This window comes from Schistocerca nitens, chromosome 2, assembly GCF_023898315.1.
Source record: "Schistocerca nitens isolate TAMUIC-IGC-003100 chromosome 2, iqSchNite1.1, whole genome shotgun sequence".
Lineage (NCBI taxonomy): Eukaryota > Metazoa > Arthropoda > Insecta > Orthoptera > Acrididae > Schistocerca > Schistocerca nitens.
This window is the reverse complement of record NC_064615.1, coordinates 142,068,544-142,089,681: the sequence shown is the minus strand read 5'-3', so window position 1 is coordinate 142,089,681 and position 21,138 is coordinate 142,068,544. Positions and strand designations below refer to the sequence as shown.

Here is a 21,138-nt window from a genome sequence, read left to right as displayed (position 1 = left end):
CGTAGAGAATTGGTCGAAAACACAGGCGATTGCTTTCAATGATAAGGTTAATGGGAATGTCTCAGTCGGAGCGGCGACTTTGTAGAGAAGTAGCTTGAAAGTGCAGCTAACTACTGGAAATAAGACATTTTTTGATTTTCACTATGGTTTCCATCTCTCGAGCGATGGGACCTTACTCTCCGAATAGCACTCATAAACTTTCGTTGCCTGTTTTTGTCCCAGCTACCTTCTTAACGTCCAAGAGAGTATTCGAATTGACATTATCAAAAGCTTCCTCTAAATCTAGAAATGCTATAAGCGCACGTTTCCCTTCCTTAACCTGTGTTCTAACTAGGAGTGTCAGTGTTGTCTCTCGTGTTCCTACAGTTCTTCGGAATTCAAACTGATATTCTCCGAGGAAGGCTTCTACTGCTTTTTTCGCTCTATATGAAAGTTTAATTAATTAATATACTGTCGTACAATTTCCAACAATAAGAATGTATTCAAGTTTTATCATGAGGCATAGCGCCGTTTACCGATACTGCCTTGGAGGCGGTTAAGTGGGAGATGTGTCTCAGAGCTGGACAGTGACAGATGGTGACGCGAGACTGGACGCGCACATAGTTTATGTATCAGCCGATAGAGGACAATATTGAATAGGGGACTGATTTAGTTTCGATGGTTCCCATTAGAGTGCACCAAAGTAATAGTATGTTTTTCATAAACTGTTCTAGTATTTTCATAAAGTGTCATTATGTTTTTTTGTGTATGTAAAATGTTATAAATGTGTTTTAGCAGTATGAATGATGCTTGAGTGTGTTTAAGGTTAATATGAAGATAATTTTTTAACGAGTTATGTAGTAAGATTTAGTGCGGGAACATTTCGAAGACGTATGGATATGGACAAAGGGGATTTTTTGTAGAATAGATTTGTAAAGTAAGTTTATGGTAAAGGGAAAGTTAATTCAGGTATAAATAACAATAGTAAATAACTTTATGCATAAACAAAACTTCAGCATATTAGATAATTACGTCGATAAAAAGTGCAGTCGTTAGGTTTACTATTTTGCGATTGGTTATTGATGAAAAGCGCGGACTGACGCGGGAGAGTGTTGTTTTGCTATTGGCTGTTGAGTAAACTGACCAATGATAAAGCAATATTCTTCGCGCGCCTTTCTCTGCTGGTAGAGAAGACGTAGAGTATTCTAGAGAAGAGTGGGAGCCTAGCCATGAAACAGTTCGGACGTGTGTAGTAGTTCCGATGGAAATGATAAGTTGCCGGATCTAGCAGTGTTTCACTCATCAAAAGTGTGGTAAAGTGACGGCATAATTATTCTGATGGGCGTGTAAAAATTTCGGAATTTTGAAGTCAATTTTGTGACGAGAAAAGACATATATTCCGCGTGGCGTATTGAGCAGGTCGGTGGCTCAAAACTGTGACTGCATTTGGTACCGACAGACTTAATATTTGGCTATAATTCTCAATCAAAAACAATCAGTATTTTTGTAGCTATTACGTTTTCGGGAAATGCAACACCATAAACTTGCTAACGTGAGTGAAAGGGATTGTGAGTGACTGTGTTAAGACTAGCACGGGCTTGGCAGTGATACTTGTTCACCTAAGTTTCAGAACATAATAATTAAGCACAAAATTTCCAACCTTTCATTTCGTGTGGAAACTTTCTCCCGAAACGTAGATTAGTGACTTTAATTGCAGCCTGATTCACGTTCAAGTACAGTAGGTTTCACTCGGCTTCCCTACTGATGATATGCTGAGACAATGTTCACAGGTAGGTGCAGGTTCGTCGTAAAGGGACGGAAAGAACCGCGCCGCCGCAATCAGAGTTTTCATATTGTCTTGCAGTCAAGTATTGGAGCAAGCTGACATTTCTGTATTGGAAATAAGAATTGGAAAAAGAATTATAAATACATTAAAACAAAAATTAGTGTAAGTAAGTGCAATTCAACAAGCGAAGAATAAATATTTGAACCAAGGCTGGGATTTGAACTTGGGACTCCTTCTCACTAGGCGCACTCGCCAGCCATTACGCCACCCTGACACAGTCGTTTCGCACGACTGCACAGACTATGCTAGTTTACCTCCCTCCTCAACCCAAATTCCCGCAACCAAATAGTTTCATTTGAAAAAAAGGTTAACCGGTAACCTAGTCAACTTGCCCCGATACCCCTGCTGCAGTTGTATGAAAGGTGGGCAAGATGGGTGACAAGTAGGCTGTATGACTCGCTGGTACGGTACCTGTTGAGCAGCGAGGTGGGCGACTTACCGAGGGTGGTGGAGATCTTGCGCACGGCGGTGAGGGAGAAGGAGCCGGAGGCGAGCATCCGGTCGGCCATCCAGGAGAAGACCAGCGCGGCCAGGAAGCGGCTCACGTTGGGCAGCCCGGACACCAGCCCGTTCTGCCGGCACACCACACAGCACAGTTACACCACGTGTACCAGTCCACCAGCAGTAGTCCATTGTCGATTCAGCGTGGCATAACCAAAGTGAAACAGTAGTGATTTGACGCGGTCAGAAAGAGAGAGATCTCTAAATCTACGTAAAAAAAGCTTCCAAAATAGAAACTTTACTGTCCAGATTGCAGCTGATAAATATCTTGATTAGTAATTTGAGCAAAGTTATATTTCCACCTTCAGATCATCGGATACGTGAAACTTCCTGGCAGATTAAAACTGTGTGCCGGACCGAGGCTCGAACTCGGGACCTTTGCCTTTCGCGGGCAAGATCTCTACCAACTGAGCTACCCAAGCACGGCTCACGCCTGTCTCTTGGAAGGTTCGCAGGGGAGCTTCTGTGAAATTTGGAAGGTAGGAGACGAGGTACTGCCAGGGGTAAAGCTGTGAGGAGGGGGCGTGAGTCGTGCTTGGGTAGCTCAGTTGGTAGAGCGGTTGCCCGCGAAAGGCAAAATTCCAGAGTTCGAGTCTCGGTCCGGCACACAGTTGTAATCTGCCAGGAAGTTTCATATCAGCGCACACTCCGCTGCAGAGTGAAAATATCATTCTGGAAACATCGGATACGTAAATTACAATGCCCCTATGTATGGCACAATGCCGTATGGCCATTGAAAACATGGAACTAATCTCGCAGAAAAGACATTCCCATACAACAATAACAAGTAAACCTGTCAAAGTTATACACTTCGATTTCGATCGGCTTTGAATACATTGTAGTGTAGAGAAAGATAAGACATACACGTACATTCTACTAAACACCTTTTATCATCCAAAAACATTTTCTCAGTGCATATCCCTCACCTTTTAGTGGAACTGCAATGCTCTTTTTATAAGATCACTGTTTCTGCAAAGTCTTTTAAATGTACCTTTTCTTTTTAACTTTCAGTTTTCTCCTGTTTCAATTGTTAAAAAAAAACGACGGAGATAAGTTTGTTTTATACAAGAACCTTCATTAAATTCGTCCTTTCACAATTTTAAAAATTATTGTTAATATTTCACTTTTGAATTTATTGTTTTCGTCTTTCTGTATGTGTAAACACTTTGGATGAAGATCGCGTTGATGTTATTGCTGATACCCACTCTCCCCCCCCCCCCCCCTCTCCCACAAACATATAAACACAGGCGGGCACACACACACACACACACACACACACACACACACAATCATACACACACGTGAAGTGTGGGGAATGATACTACAATGAAGGAAGAAGACAGTAACAAGACGTCTTTTGCATTCTTCGTTTTGAAACGTCTCAGTAGAGTCGTTCCATAAGGCTATTGCCTCCTGGGACCTTGCGCCACCTTCTTTTGCACACCGCAGGTTTGCGATTTAGTTCTTCAACTACCCTATGAGGACTGAGAAGTATATATCAAACAAATTGTATGCCTGCATGACATTAATACAAGCAACGTGTCTGTTTGCATCAGCGATACAACTGATTATGCTCTACATTTTATGTTCAAACCTGAAACCGAACATCAGCCTATAATTTACTTTCGTTATTTTACTGAATGCGTGTATGAATATGAACGAATGTGTATTTTTATGTATATTTCGGGATTTGTTGGGTAGTAGCAGCCGCGTGGAGTGTCGTCTGCTCGGAGCAGAAGACAAGTTGCTGTCCTCTGCTTTGCGTACAGGATGACTAGCCTGGAGTCCCTCTTACCTAACAGAGAGTTCTATCGTTTATGTACGGGGTTTGCTTATTGTTAGGTTGGTGGGAAACGCCCCTCTGGTCAGTTCTGTCAGAATATTCTGGGGTAGCTGGTGGCTTTGTTAAGAAAAGCAATCCTAGTCTGGTCTCCGGTGAGTACGATCATAGGATTAAACAAGCCTTTTGCTGAATTAGGTTATGGTGTTATGCGCACTTTTTAGTTACTAAAGAACATTTTTAAGTTCCTGAAGCGCCGTATTTATTTTTTGATTTTGAAGTCGAATATGTTTGCTTCGGAGTTTATCAGTGAATTTCCCTTGTTCCTTCGGAACAGTGGGGTGGAACAATCACGAGTATGGGCGTTTACCGTGAGACGGTAATAAAAATATAGCGTGAATATGTTGTGATTGAGTGTATGTGCATGTGCGCTTTTATTTTTCTGATTTGCCGTATTTTCTGTATGACTTCTGTGTCTGGTCCATACTCGGGTTTGAACGTTAGGCGACGAGCCAGAGCCGTGTGTGCTACTCGTAGTTTGTAATCGTGTTCCATGATTTGGTTCAAAGTAGTGCAGGTAGAGTGTCTGAACTTTCAGACTTGAGTATTTTATGTGAATTTGTGAGAGCTTCCTTGTTCAGTTGAGAGCCACTGTACCGTAAAACCCTACTCAGCATTCATTTTTGTAAGGTTAATTCTCTCACGTGTAGCTCACGAACACTTAATGTTCTCGTGATTTTAATCAACGTTCCGTTATTCTTGGTGTTTCTGTTTTCTTGGAAACGTTTCAGTTCTTTTACATGTGTCTGATGAGCTGTCACGTGGCCACATGAAGAGGTCGGCTCTCGGCTGTCGGTCGCGTTTCATTATGCTTTGATATTGCTTTTGAAAACTATTCTAAACGCGTTAGATCTCTCTGTGGGCTCTTACATGCATTTAGTTGTGGTAAATTGTGTCTTTATATGTTCTACTTTGTGAGTGTATGAGTGATTGTTTCCCCACTTTATCCTCTACTCCCTCACGCAAGTTACAGCATAAAGTACTTTATCTTGTATTAATGCTTTACGGTTCAGACACCAGGCGAGAATCTTAACTCAATACCCCGCCCCCTCCCCCTCTCAGTTTTAATGTGTTCTTTCAATGAATAAACCTGATTCGTGGAAGTTAACTTTCTGTCTCCTCTTCGGTCATTTATGATTGTTTAAGAGCCTTTCTCATTTTAAAAATTGTGATTTCATGCTCCTCTTACATGTTCCCTGAGAAGGACTGTAACCAGATAAATTTATGAGAGCAGTATGTTCAACTGAAGAGGAATGAGTAATATTTCAAGCCCATGGCATATCAATTACGTTCATCAATTGTTCCAGTTAATTTAAATGAAATTAATATTTCCCATTGAATTAATTATTTAACTGATATTCCAGTTCAGTCATTCTTAATACTTACAAAGGGCTAGGGCTAGTGGTGAACCTATTTTATTATCACAGTTTTGTCTCTAATAGTGGCTTAACCACGCAAAAGTACGTATGTTTACGAAGCTTGCACGTGGTAACAAAAAATGATCAAAGTTAGTATTTCAGCAAGTGAAATTCAGCTGCAGTCGGACGGACTGAGTTTCGTCCAGAGTCAGGCTCTGCATATCCTACAGGGTAAGAATCCTACGGATTTTTCATTGCGCCGTTGGTCTGAATAGCCACCTGATCTCACGGTTCGTAATATTAATTTGTTGGGCTTTGTGAAAGATTCCGTCTCCATGTCTCCTGTTCCAGCAGTTACCTAATGCTGTTGGATGCCGCGATGCAAAATGTGTGAATGCAGCTACTAAAGACATTCTCGCTAACAGTGGAACGAACTTGACTATCGTCTGAATGTTTGTCGTACGTCGTGTAGACAGAACGTTTAACATTTGTAAAAAATTTGATCCTAAATGCAACAGTAAGAAGTTGTCCACGTTTATAGGTGCATACATTGTAAAGGATTTATCCATGTAAAATGTGGCGAATCTTTGCAAAATAACAGTTTTTGTAGTCCTGTGCCTAAGTTGAAAATCCACGTTTCTTATCTTCATTCATGGGAAGACGGATGCATATTGTTGAATCATCCCGTACATTCTCAGGAGACGCGCCTTTGATGTCACAGGCGCGACAATCGAAAAGCCACGCGGTTAGAGGCGCCATGTCATGGATAACGTTGCCCCTCCCGCCAGAGGTTCGAATCCTCCCTCGGGCATGGGTGCGTGTTGTTCTTAGCATAAGTTAGTTTAAGAAGTGTGTAAGTCTAGGGACCGATGACATCAGCAGTTTTGCTCCCATCGGAATTCACACACATTTGAACATTTTTTTACAATAGAAAATACCAAAAGATGAAACAATTATAAGTGCCCTCCTTAATTGTACTATATACAGGGCTATTGCAAATGATTGAAGCGATTTCATAAATTCACTGTAGCTCCATTCATTGACATATGGTCACGACACACTACAGGTACGTAGAAAAACTCATAAAGTTTTGTTCCGCTGAAGCCGCACTTCAGGTTTCTGCCGCCAGAGCGCTCGAGAGCGCAGTGAGGCAAAATGGCGACAGGAGCCGTGAAAGCGTATGTCGTGCTTGAAATGCACTCACATCAGTCAGTCATAACAGTGCAACGACACTCCAGGACGAAGTTCAACAAAGATCCACCAACTGCTAACTCCATTCGGCGATGGTATGCGCAGTTTAAAGCTCCTGGATGCCTCTGTAAGGGGAAATCAACGGGTCGGCCTGCAGTGAGCGAAGAAACGGTTGAACGCGTGCGGGCAAGTTTTACGCGTAGCCCGCGGAAGTCGACGAATAAAGCAAGCAGGGAGCTAAACGTACCACAGCCGACGGTTCGGAAAATCTTACGGAAAAGGCTAAAGCAGAAGCCTTACCGTTTATAATTGCTACAAGCCCTGACACCTGATGACAAAGTCAAACGCTTTGAATTTTCGGCGCGGTTGCAACAGCTCGTGGAAGAGGATGCGTTCAGTGCGAAACTTGTTTTCAGTGATGAAGCAACATTTTTTCTTAATGGTGAAGTGAACAGACACAATGTGCGAATCTGGGCGGTAGAGACTCCTCACGCATTCGTGCAGCAAATTCGCAATTCACCAAAAGTTAACGTGTTTTGTGCAATCTCACAGTTTAAAGTTTACGGCCCCTTTTTCTTCTGCAAAAAAAAAAAAAAACGTTACAGGACACGTGTATCTGGACATGCTGGAAAATTGGCTCATGCCACAACTGGAGACCGACAGCGCCGACTTCATCTTTCAACAGGATGGTGCTCCGCCGCACTTCCATCATGATGTTCGGCATTTCTTAAACAGGAGATTGGAAAACTGATGGATCGGTTGTGGTGGAGATCATGATCAGCAATTCATGTCATGGCCTCCACGCTCTCCCGACTTAACCCCATGCGATTTCTTTCTGTGGGGTTATGTGAAAGATTCAGTGTTTACACCTCCTCTACCAAGAAACGTGCCAGAACTGTGAGCTCGCATCAACGATGCTTTCGAACTCTTTGATGGGGACATGCTGCGCCGAGTGTGGGAGGAACTTGATTATCGGCTTGATGTCTGCCGAATCACTAAAGGGGCACATATCGAACATTTGTGAATGCCTAAAAAAACTTTTTGAGTTTTTGTATGTGTGTGTAAAGCATAGTGAAAATATCTCAAATAATAAAGTTACTGTAGAGCTGTGAAATGGCTTCAATCATTTGTAATAACCCTGTATATGCTTTAAGCTAATTGTCTAACAGGTTACATGTGTTAACATTTATGACAAAAATCCGTGAAAAATATATTGGTAGGTTCATTTTTCTAGAACAAGAATTTAGCTTCTTATGGTGACCCTTTCGATCTCAAAAAATTATTCGCCTTATATCATAAAAATCCTACTTACTTAAATTTACAGAGTGACAATTATTGAATTACATGAAAAAAATTAAATTAGTTACTAACTACGGCGTGCACACACTTTATTCTAATGTACACGTCACTGCAGATATTCGGATTTAGGTTATGGCATGTGCGATATGCCTGCCATCATTGGTGATGATGTGGTGCAGACGAACAACGGAATTATGCTCGACCCGCTGAACATCGGAACATCGATGCTGTCGGTGACCTCCTGAATGGCCGTTTTCAGTTCACCAATGGTTTTGGGGTTATTGCTATACACCTTGTCTTTAATACAGCCCCACAAAAAGGAGTCGCATGTGTTCAGATCCGGAGAATATGGCGCCCAATCGAGGCCCCTGCCAGTGGCCTCTGGTTACCCGAGAGCCATAATACAGTCCCCAGAGTGCTCCTCCAGGACATCAAACACTCTCCTACGTCGATCGGGTCGAGTTCTGTCTTGCATGAACCACATCTTGTCGAAAGCAGTGTCACTTTCGATAATGGGGATGAAATCATCTTCCAAAACCTTCACGCATCTTTCGATGGTCACCGTGCCATCAAGGAATATCTGCCCGAATATCCCGTGACTGGACACTGCACACCACACAGTCAGCCGTTGAGGGTGAAGAGACTTCTCGATTGCGAAATGCGGATTCTCAGTCCCCACATGGGCCAATTTTGCTTATTGACAAAGAAATCCAAATGAAAGCGAGCTTCGTCACTAAGCCAAACCATACTAATTCCTACCGTGGCCCTCGGCCAACCGTGCAGTTTGAACGTCCTAGCGAAAACCGTTCAGAAGTTATGACGATTTTGTTTCATGTCGTTCAATAATTACCAACCTGTATTTTGTGTATGTTTCACTGTTATTTAGAATGCTAGCACTTTATACCGTTATTGACGTAACGTATGTCGACTGTAAAAGTGACACAGCGTTTAAAACCCTCCGAGATTTGTTTCAACAGCAAGAACCTTGGTTTCGGGAAGCTTCACTACAATTCTGGTTACTGTCTAAGTGTAAATGATTTTCACTAGACACAGGCGGTAGTTTAAGCTGTGACACGTTGTGATTTGCATCGTAAAGCAAATTGAGTGCAATATGCCACTATGAACTAAAATGACCTTACAACTGTATATCACCGGTCATTTAAAACATATAGATGCCACTTGAAGACGAAGATACAAACAGCCGAAATGCGCTTTGGACTATAGAATAATGATTTCGAATTATTATTTTATCCCCCACGTATTTACTCAAGAACTTCCACAGCTGTACTCATAAAAGTGAGTGTGGTCCTAGGCCATCGCGGACTATACTCCTCAAAAAGCTGGAAATCGGATAATGGGTACAACAATCAAACCTCCACCTGCAGCATTAACTAGTACATCAACTACGCCATGGTCTCTAGCTCACTTTCACGGAGTGAATCTCACTTTATTCGTAGTCGTAGAATAGAGCTTAGTTTGTGCAGTTCCTGTTGCAATGTTTGCAGTGATAATTATTTCTTTCAGCATTATCGAAATTTCCGTACATGTGGATACAGTATCAGATTTCCGACCTTTAGCACATTTGTGGAAGCTAAACGGGGACAGTTTTTGCCGCGGTTATAAATCTATAGCTTCAGACATACTGGTATGTCAGCACACCACCTCAACGATCACATACGCACCGGCGGCTCAGACCCCTCCACAAACCATGAAACACAAGCATAAAATAAAATATAAACTCACTTCGTTACAGATAAGCAAGAAAAGGAGATTTGGAAATGGCCTGTTTATATCAAGATAATAATATTATGAGCATTTAGCTTGCATATTTAAAGTGCTACAGAGACGTTATGGTGAATGTAGATCAAAAAGACCGGAAGCAATCTGAAGAAAATATCTCTTCCCGCCTAGTACTATACTCGAAATTTGTATAAGTTCTTATTAAATATCGTGTACGTTATGTTACAGACACACTGGAAGGATTCAGACAGAGATTTAGGAACCAGAGTTGAGATACTAAGGTATTTCCAGGGGCAGTTGTGGCTCTGACCACAATTTCTTGGTTATGAACTGCAGATTAAAAGTGAAGAAATTGGAAAAAGGTAGGAAATTAATGAGATGGGACCCGGATAAATTTAAAGAACCAGAGGTTGTTGAGAGTTTGAGATGGAGCAGTATAGAACGGTTGACCTGAATAGGGGAATGGAATACAGTAGAAGACGAATGGGTAGCTTTAAGAGATGAAATAGTGAAATGGGTAAAAAGAGAAGGCGTATGAGGAATCCATGAATAACACAAAAGATATTGAATTCAACTGATGAAAGGAGAAAATTTAAATATACATCGAACGAAGGAGGTGAAAGGGACACAAATGTTTAAAAAATGAGACTGACAGGAAGCGCAATATTGCTAAGCAGGAACGGATAGAGGACAAATGTAGGGATTCATATCCATGTTCCACTAGGAGAAAGATAGATACCGCCTTCAGGAAAATTAAAGACGCCTTTGTGGAAAAGAAAAGCAGTTGTACGAATATCAGGAGCTCAGATGGTAAACCAGCCCTAAGCAAAGAAGGAAATGCTGAAAGATAGAAGGAATATGTAGGTGATCTACACAACGGACATGAGCTTGAAATCAATGTTATTGAAAGGGAAATGGACGTAGATGAAGATGAGATGGGAGATATGATACTTTGAGAAGAATTTGACAAAGCTCTGAAAGATTTAAGGCGAAGCAAGGCCCCGGGAGTCGACGATATTCCGTCAGAATTAGTGGTAGCCTTGGGGAGCGAGTCATGTCAAAACCTTTCCATCTAGTGCGCAAGACGTATGAGGCAAGTGAAATACCCTCAGACTTCAAGAAGAATGTAGTAATTACAATTCCAAGGAAAGCAGTTGCTGACAGGCGTGAAAACTACCGACCAATCACTTTAATAAGTGACAGATGCAAAATACTAAAACGAATTCTGTACAGAAGAATGGAAAAACTGGTAGAAGCAGACCTCGGCGAAGATCAGTTTGAATTCCGGATAAATGCAGGAACACGCGAGGCAATACTGACCCTACGACATATCTTAGAAGATAGATTAAGGAAAGGCAAAGCTACATTTGTAGCATTTGCTCACCTAGAGAAAGCTTTTGACAATAGTGATTGGGACAGTCTCTTTCAAATTCTGAAGGTAGCAGGGGTAAAAAACAGAGGGTGAAATGCTATATGTAACTTGTACAGAAGCCAGACGGCAGTTATAAGAGTCGGGGGCATGATAGGGAAACAGAGGTTGAGAAGGGAGTGAGACGGGGTATTGCCTATCCCCGATGTTATTCAGTATGTACAAGCAGTAAAGGAAACCAAAGAAAAACTTGATGCAGGAATTAAAGTTCAGGGAGAATAAATAAAAACTCTGAGGTTTGCCGATGGCATTTTAATTCTGTCAGAGACAGCAAAGGACTTAGAAGAGCAATTGAAAGGAATGGACAGAGTCTTGAAAGAAGGATATAAGATGAAAATCAACAAAAGGAAAACATAAATAATGGAATGAACTCTAATTAATTCAGGTGATGCTAAGGGAATCACATTACGGAACGAGAAATTTAAAGTAGTAGATGAGTTTTACTATTTTGGCAGCAAAAAACTGATAACTTCTGAAGCAGAGAGGATATAAATTGTTGATTGGCAATGGCAAGAAAAGAATTTCTGGAGGAGAGACATTTGTTAACATCGAATATAGATTTAACTGTTAGGGAGTCTTTTCTGAAGTTATTTGTCTTGAGTGTAGCCATGTATGGCAGTGAAATTTTAACGATAAACAGTTTAGATAAAAAGAGAATAGAAGCTCTCGAAATTTGATGCTACAGAAGAATGCTGAACATTACATGGCTCGATCACGTAACTAATAAGGAGGTAGTGAGCAGAATAGAGGAGAGAAGGAAATTGTGGCAAAACTTGACCAAAAAAAGGATCGGTTGATAGGACACATTCTGAGACATCACGAGATCACAAATTTGATATTGGAGGTAAGTGTTCGTGGTAAAAATCGTAGAGAGAGAGACAAAGAGTTGAATACAGTAAGCGGATTAAATTTACAGTAGTTATTCGGAGATGAAGAAGGATCGCGAAAGATAGAGTAACATGAAGAGCTGCATCAAACCAGTCTTCGGACTGAAGACAACAACAACAACGATAACAACATGGTACACATCTCCTTTTTTAATGTGAAGATTGGAAGCAACAGTCATCGAATTTCATTATTATATTTTATAAAAGATGGTAACTAAAATCTCATAAAGTTTTAATTACAAAAATTCATTACATGAAGCTGATGTATTGGGTTGGCGCGTAAGTTCATAGCGTTTTTCCATAAGCTTACTAAACACGACAGATACACATAGCAGAGAACTTAGTCATCAATAATTTATTCTGTCTATATCCGGATCCCGCTCCAGCTACTGCCGGGTCTGGGTGCTGACGAGTTCTCTCCAGTTGGCTCGACCTCCCACCACCTTTCTTCCTCCTTTTGCTGCCGGGTCACATCTCTCCTTTCCACAGATATTCTCACTCCCGTTTTCCACCGTGTTCTTGTGAGCTCTCTAGGTCTTTTTCCATCCATCTTTAGTTCTTCCATAATTTTGGGGAGTCTCTGCCCAAACATCCTCTTAACATGCTCGTACCATCTTAATCTCTTTTTTTCAATTTCTTCTCTCATACTTTCTCGTTTAAGGTCCTTTCTGCTATGTACGTTCCTTACTCTGTCCATTCTTGTTTTTCCCTTAACTGCTCTGAGAAATTTCATTTACCCTGCTTGCAGTCTGCTCCAGCCCCTTTCTGTCATTGCCCATGTTTCTCCTCCATAGGTGACAATAGCGAAGTAATAACTCTTATACATAAGGAGTTTTGCTTTTTCTGAAACTTCCTAATTCCAAATCAGGTGTTTTATTGTTTGGTAGAAATTGCCTCCCTTCTGAAACCTACTATTAATTTCATTGGTTATTTTTCCATCACTAGATATTTCACTCCATAAATAAGTAAAACTGTCTACCACTTTGAGGGGTTCTCCATTCAAAGTAATATTTCCGTTGATCCCTTTGTCTCTTTCAAATACCATTACTTCACTCTTATCTTTATTTATTTTTAATCCATACCTTTTCATTATTTCCTTCCACACATCAAATTTTAGCTGTACATCTATCACTTTATCGTCCCTTATTGCCATACCATCTGCAAATATCATCTGTCTGTCTTTTTCTTTTATTATATCTTTAACTACCCTATTCATTCCCTCCATCATGACATTAAAAAGTGAAAGAGATAGAATACTTCCTTGTTTAAGTCTTTGTCTTATCTTTAAGCATTCGGAGTTCCCCAATGATGTTCTAATTCTACAATTGTGTCCTTTGTACATTGTCTTTATTACATTAATGTACCCATCTTCTGTATCTATTTTCTTCATTTCTTCCCAGAGTCTTCCCCTGTTAACTGAGTCATATGCCTTTTCTATGCCTATAAAGACCATTATCGCCCTTTTGTTATATTCCCAACTTTTTTCCATCAGTTGACGGATAGAAAATATCAGATCGATTGTGCATCTTCCTTTCTTAAGCCCATGCTGTTCTTCACTCAGCTCCTTTTCTGTCTTTTCACTTATTCGATTTAGTAAAATTCTTTCAAAAATCTTGGCTGTATGGCTCATAAGGGTTATTCCTATGTAGTTTTTACAAAGTCTGTTATTGTCTTTTTGAAGATGGGAACAATGTCTCATCTTCTCCAGTCATCAGGTATTGTACTATTTCTCCACACATTTGATAGTACACTATACAGCCACTGCATTCCCACTGGACCTGCTGCTCTTATCATGTCCACTCATACTTCATCAGGTCCTGGGGCTTTCTCCCCATTCATCTTCCTCAGAGCTATTTCCATTCTTCCCGAGTAATTTGTCCAAATTCTGCTTCCCAACTTCTTTCAATTTCTTCATTATTTGTTGTTTCCTCGTGTACCTGCTCCTCAGCGTTTAACAGTTTCTTAAAAAATTCTTTGCAGAGATCTTTTATATTCCCTGGCTCTTCAATCACAGTACCATCCTCTGTTTCCATCTTTACTGGTACTTCAGAAGCCTTCCTTTTATTTTTGATCATTTTATAGAATATTTTCTTATTGCTCTTCACATTTTCAAGTTTTTTTGTAAACTCTTCCCATACCTTTTTCTTTGCTGTTTCCACTATTTCTTTGCACTTCTTTTCCTCTATATATCTATTATAGTTCTCGTCATTTTTAGTTTTCCACCGCTTTCTCCATGCTCCATTTCTTCTTCTAACTGCTTGGACTGTGGTATCGTCCCACCAACTTGCCTGTCTTACTTTTTCCTTTCCAGATTTCTACCACATACTTTTGGTACTGCTTCGACTAAAGTGTCGTTGAATAAACTCCATTCTTTTTCTACATCGCAGAAAACTTCTTTTGGAAATTTTTGTGTGATTAACTCTCTATACTTCTCAGCACTTTAACTCTCCTTCAGTTTCCAATATGTATCCTCATCACTTTCTTCTGTTTTGTATTTTTCATACACTGATTCATTTTCCATTGTCCTAACAGTATTCTATGGTCTCCATCTGCACTCGCACTAGGAATTACCTTCACATTTGTTACTTTCTCTCCCCATTCCCTATCTAGTAGAATATAATCAGTTACACTCTTGGTTCTTCCATCCCAACTGTATCTGGTGATAACATGACTTTCTCTCTACATAAACCAGCTGTTTGCTATTTTCATTCCATTCTCCTTCACTATTTAAACAGTGTTTTAAATCTGGGGTAACGTTCCGATTCCGCAACTGTAGAAATCACATGATTTTGAGGAGGAGAACTCGACGAGTCATGTTCGGAGCGCATTTCATTCGAAAAGAAAATTCATCACAGGTTGTTCAACATAGAGCTGAAAAGGTGAAAATCTTAGGGGGCAAGATCAGGTGAATAAATTTTGCGCGGAATGACTTCTCAACCAGTCTGAGTGCGGGTGATATGATGGAGTAGAATCACTTCACGCAGTTTTCCTAGTCGTTGTTCTTGAATTGCATCTTCAAGACGTCTCAGTTAGTGACAGCAGGTGTCAACAGTTATCGTTACACAACGAGGAAGGAATTCGTAGTACACCACACCATCACTGTTCCGCCAGATGCATAACATTATCTTTTGTGGATACGCGCAGGTCTTCCTACGGATAGTTGGTGCTTTGTTTGAGCTCAACCATTCCTTCTTTTTCCTTACGTTAGCATAAAGACACGCTCTCTCGTCACCAGTAACGATGCACCATATGAATGGTCGGTGTTGTTCTGAAGCCAATTGATGACGAGCAACCATAAATGCACATACGTCCATCTGCTGATTTTTGTGATTTTGACTTAGAACATACAGTACCCATACACTCGATTTTTTAACCTTTCCCACTGCATGAAAATGTCGCACGATGGTGGAACGACCACAGTTCATCATATGTGCCAGTTCTCAAATACACTGACATGGATCACTGTGTATTAATGCATTTAAACGATCTTTATCAAATCTAGCATGTCTTCCTGAACGTGGAGAGTCACTAATGTCAAAGCTATCCACCTTGAAACAAGAAAACTTTTTTCTTGCCGTGCTCTGTCGAATGGTGTTATCCTCATATTCTGGTTGCCTTCGCTGCTGTCGCCCCTCTATTGAACTCGAACAGAAGAATATGTCGGAAATGTTCTAATTTTTCCACTTCCCTCTCCGTTTTCTAGCGTCCACAACCCAACTCATTATCTGCAAATAATAAAGTGACAGTATGTAAACTCAAACAGAAACAGTGAACTACAAATAAAAAGTGACAATCGATTAAAACTCCTATAGCAACCGGAATACCAAGATGCAAAACAAAAGCTCTATGAACTTATGCAACAACCTTTTATTATAATAGAAAGGCTTGAAAGAGGTCACTGACCTTGGTACATTTATACAAAGACAGACCTGCGTACATCGCACATTGTTTATACACATCAGTTTTAAAGTAGCCGTTCCTAGCAAAGTTATCGTCAATTCAAGAAGAAAGAAATAATCAGTGCCGAAAACATCGTCAAATTTTTTACCGTGCAGTATTATGTACAAATGTCAAATTATGGGAGTACTCATACATGGTACGGTTCAGTATAAAATTTGACGTTGTTTTCTGTAGTTATTATTTCTTTGTTCTTTTATCTGGTGTGACAGTCTGCCTAAAACGTTTAATTTACAGCCAATGTCGTAAAATAACGTGAGATGTTGACAGGTCTTTTATTGTGAAACTGGCGTGTACTTACGATAATTAGCATGGCCGTTGACTATAAATCTCGTCACGACCAGGCACAGCTGTTGCGGCCTTATGCCAAGAATTTAGATGCAGCAGTTTAGAATTTTATTGCGCTCAAGGATCAGCCGTCTGCCGTAGGGAATAATGTATCAGATGTACTTGAAGGCTGGGGTTATATAACTACATCTGTATGCTACGGCACGCAGCCACCAGCAGCCCGTGCTGTCTATACCCTGATTCTTTGACTCAGTGTGCCCATTCGTATTGAATTCTGTACCTGTGGCAAAATGTGCTCAGTTTAACACGCCTTAGATAGGGGTCTAAAATTCTAGCAATTTCGATCGCTTCGAGTCATTTACTCGCGTTGCAACGAGGGAAGAAGAGGAATGACTTTGTACACGGAACGACTCGTGTTGCCCCTCCACATCTACCAGCCTTTGAGGTTCGCTGATGACATTGTAATTCTGTCAGAGACAGCAAACGACTTGGAAGGGCAGTTGAACGGAATGGACAGTGTCTTGAAAGGAGGGTATACGATGAACATCAGCAAAAGCAAAACGAGGATAATGGAATGTAGTCGAATGAAGTCGAGTGATGCTGAGGGAATTGGATTAGGAAATGAGACACTGACAGTTGTAAACGAGTTTTGCTATTTGGGGAGCAAAATAGCTGATGATGGTCGAAGTAGAGAGGATATAAAATGTAGACTGGCAACGGCAAGGAAAGCGTTTCTGAATAAGAGAAATTTGTTAACATCAAGTATTGATTTAAGTGTCAGGAAGTCGTTTCTCAAAGTATTTGTAGCCATCTATGGAAGTGGAACATGGACGATAAATAGTTTAGACAAGAAGAGAATAGAAGCTTTCGAAATGTGGTGCTACAGAAGAATGCTGAAGATTAGATGGGTACATCACATATCTAATGAGGAGGTATTGAATAGAATTGGGGAGATGAGGAGTTTGTGGCACAACTTGACTAGAAGAAGGGATCGGTTGGTAGGTTCTGAGGCATCAAGGGATCACCAATTTAGTACTGGAGGGCAGCGTGGAGGGTAAAAATCGTAGAGGGAGACCAACAAAAAAAAAATGGCTCTGAGCACTATAGCACTTAATATCTATGGTTCAAAAAATGGTTCAAATGGCTCTGAGCACTATGGGACTCAACTGCTGAGGTCATTAGTCCCCTATAACTTAGAACTAATTAAACCTAACTAACCTAAGGACATCACAAACATCCATGCCCGAGGCAGGATTCGAACCTGCGACCGCAGCGCCTTTAACCGCACGGCTAATATCTATGGTCATCAGTCCCCTAGAACTTAGAACTACTTAAACCTAACTAACCTAAGGACATCACACAACACCCAGTCATCACGAGGCAGAGAAAATCCCTGACCCCGCCGGGAATCGAACCCGAGAACCCGGGCGTGGGTAGCGAGAACGCTACCGCACGACCACGAGCTGCGGAGACCAACAGATGAATACACTAAGCAGATGCAGAAGAATGTACGCTGCAGTAGGTACTGGTAGATGAAGAAGCTTGCACAGTGTAGAGTAGCATGGAGAGCTGCATCAAACCAGTTTCAGAACTGAAGACTACAACAACATACTAGAGAAACAACAATTTATAGGAAACCGACAATAACCAGCAATCCAATCACCATTAACCCATAAGGTAGTCCGTTTCAGATACACTCCTGGAAATTGAAATAAGAACACCGTGAATTCATTGTCCCAGGAAGGGGAAACTTTATTGACACATTCCTGGGGTCAGATACATCACATGATCACACTGACAGAACCACAGGCACATAGACACAGGCAACAGAGCATGCACAATGTCGGCACTAGTACAGTGTATATCCACCTTTCGCAGCAATGCAGGCTGCTATTCTCCCATGGAGACGATCGTAGAGATGCTGGATGTAGTCCTGTGGAACGGCTTGCCATGCCATTTCCACCTGGCGCCTCAGTTGGACCAGCGTTCGTGCTGGACGTGCAGACCGCGTGAGACGACGCTTCATCCAGTCCCAAACATGCTCAATGGGGGACAGATCCGGAGATCTTGCTGGCCAGGGTAGTTGACTTACACCTTCTAGAGCACGTTGGGTGGCACGGGATACATGCGGACGTGCATTGTCCTGTTGGAACAGCAAGTTCCCTTGCCGGTCTAGGAATGGTAGAACGATGGGTTCGATGACGGTTTGGATGTACCGTGCACTATTCAGTGTCCCCTCGACGATCACCAGTGGTGTACGGCCAGTGTAGGAGATCGCTCCCCACACCATGATGCCGGGTGTTGGCCCTGTGTGCCTCGGTCGTATGCAGTCCTGATTGTGGCGCTCACCTGCACGGCGCCAAACACGCATACGACCATCATTGGCACCAACGCAGAAGCGACTCTCATCGCTGAAGACGACACGTCTCCATTCGTCCCTCCATTCACGCCTGTCGCGACACCACTGGAGGCGGGTTGCACGATGTTGGGGCATGAGCGGAAGACGGCCTAACGGTGTGCGGGACCGTAGCCCAGCTTCATGGAGACGGTTGCGAATGGTCCTCGCCGATACCCCAGGAGCAACAGTGTCCCTAATTTGCTGGGAAGTGGCGGTGCGGTCCCCTACGGCACTGCGTAGGATCCTACGGTCTTGGCGTGCATCCGTGCGTCGCTGCGGTCCGGTCCCAGGTCGACGGGCACGTGCACCTTCCGCCGACCACTGGCGACAACATCGATGTACTGTGGAGACCTCACGCCCCACGTGTTGAGCAATTCGGCGGTACGTCCACCCGGCCTCCCGCATGCCCACTATACGCCCTCGCTCAAAGTCCGTCAACTGCACATACGGTTCACGTCCACGCTGTCGCGGCATGCTACCAGTGTTAAAGACTGCGATGGAGCTCCGTATGCCACGGCAAACTGGCTGACACTGACGGCGGCGGTGCACAAATGCTGCGCAGCTAGCGCCATTCGACGGCCAACACCGCGGTTCCTGGTGTGTCCGCTGTGCCGTGCGTGTGATCATTGCTTGTACAGCCCTCTCGCAGTGTCCGGAGCAAGTATGGTGGGTCTGACACACCGGTGTCAATGTGTTCTTTTTTCCATTTCCAGGAGTGTACATTAATGACTTACCATTCCACATTGATGAAGATGCAAAGTTTGTTCTTTTTGCTGATGATACAAGTGTAGTAATAACATCCAAAAACCAAGAACTAAGTGATGTAATTGTAAATGATGTTTTTCACAAAATTATTTAGTGGTTCTCGGCAAACGGACTCTCTTTAAATTTTGATAAAACACAGTATATACAGTTCCGTACAGTAAATGGCACAACTCCAGTAATAAATATAGACTTTGTACAGAAGTCTGTAGCTAAGGTAGAATTTTCATAATTTTTAGGTGTGTCCATTGATGAGTGGTTAAACTGGAAGCAACACATTGATGGTCTGCTGAAACTTCTGAGTTCTGCTACGTATGCTATTAGGGTTATTGCAAATTTTGGTGATAAGAATCTCAGTAAATTAGCTTACTATGCCTACTTTCATTCACTGCTTTCGTATGGCATCTTATTCTGGGGTAATTCATCGTTGAGTAGAAAAGTATTCATTGCTCAAAAACGTGTAATCAGAATAATTGCTGGAGCCCACCCACGGTCATCCTGCAGACATCTATTTAAGGATCTAGGGATCCTCACAGTAACCTCACAGTATATATATTCACGTATGAAATTTGTTGTTAATAATCCAACCCAGTTCAAAAGTAATAGCAGTGTGCATAGCTACAACACCAGGAGAAAGAATGATCTTCACTATGCAGGGTTAAATCTGACTTGGGCACAGAAAGGGGTAAATTATGCTGCCACAAAAGTCTTTGGTCACCTACCAAACAGCATCAAAAGCCTGACAGATAGCCAACTAACATTTAAAAATAAATTAAAAGAATTTCTAGATGACAACTCCTTCTACTCATTGGTTGAATTTTTAGATATAAATTAAGGGAAAAAAAGCAACTTAAACATTAGTGTCATGCAATATTTTGTGTAATGTAATATCTTGTACAGACATATTTTATTAACCTGACACATTCCACATCATTACGAAGTGTCATATTCACTATCTATGGAACAAGTATTAATCTAATCTAATCTAATCTAATCTACACAGTAACCAACGAACGGCACGTAATGACTTACAGCAACAAAATTCCACACAGAGTGGACAACAAACTAAAGAGACAAGGACTCAAGACAGCATTCAGAACAATATACAGAACACACTAGAAAAACATACCACTAACGCTGACAAATATAGCCAGTCTGGTATATACCGATTAATGTACAATTGTTGTCAATCTGTACATGTGAGCCTAACATACAGGCACTTCAGAACTCGATATACAGAGCATCTCCAAGCTCTCATTCACCATTTTCTGATCCCGTAATAGCATGAGTCACCAGCCAACGAACATAGAAAATAATTGAAAAATTCATAAAATTAGTAACAGCTAATACCAGATATTAGCAACAGAAGATAATTGTCACATCCAAAAATTAACAGACCACAGAAAGCAAGTACTAAAAGAATACATATCACTCGAACGGTCAACCTCTACAAATAAACTAAAACTCTCTTTCCTATTCTCCACACCACTCACCCACTCACTCTACCTGTCTCACACATACTCACTCTCTCTCTCTCTCTCTCTCTCTCTCTTTCTCTCTCTCGCACGCACGCACACGCACACACACACACACACACACATATATATATATATATATATATATATATATATATATATATATATATATATATATATATACGTGT

The 21,138-nt window shown here is 41.5% G+C and overlaps 1 protein-coding gene across 1 annotated transcript in view; it reads right to left on the bottom strand.

Moving 5' to 3' along the window:
- Positions 1-21,138, bottom strand: part of LOC126234876 (sialin-like) — a 613,986-nt gene that overhangs the window by 76,244 nt on the left and 516,604 nt on the right. The window contains exon 9 of the mRNA XM_049943616.1: positions 2,265-2,397. Within this exon, the coding sequence (XP_049799573.1) occupies positions 2,265-2,397 (133 nt within the window). The remainder of the gene's footprint in view (positions 1-2,264; positions 2,398-21,138) is intronic.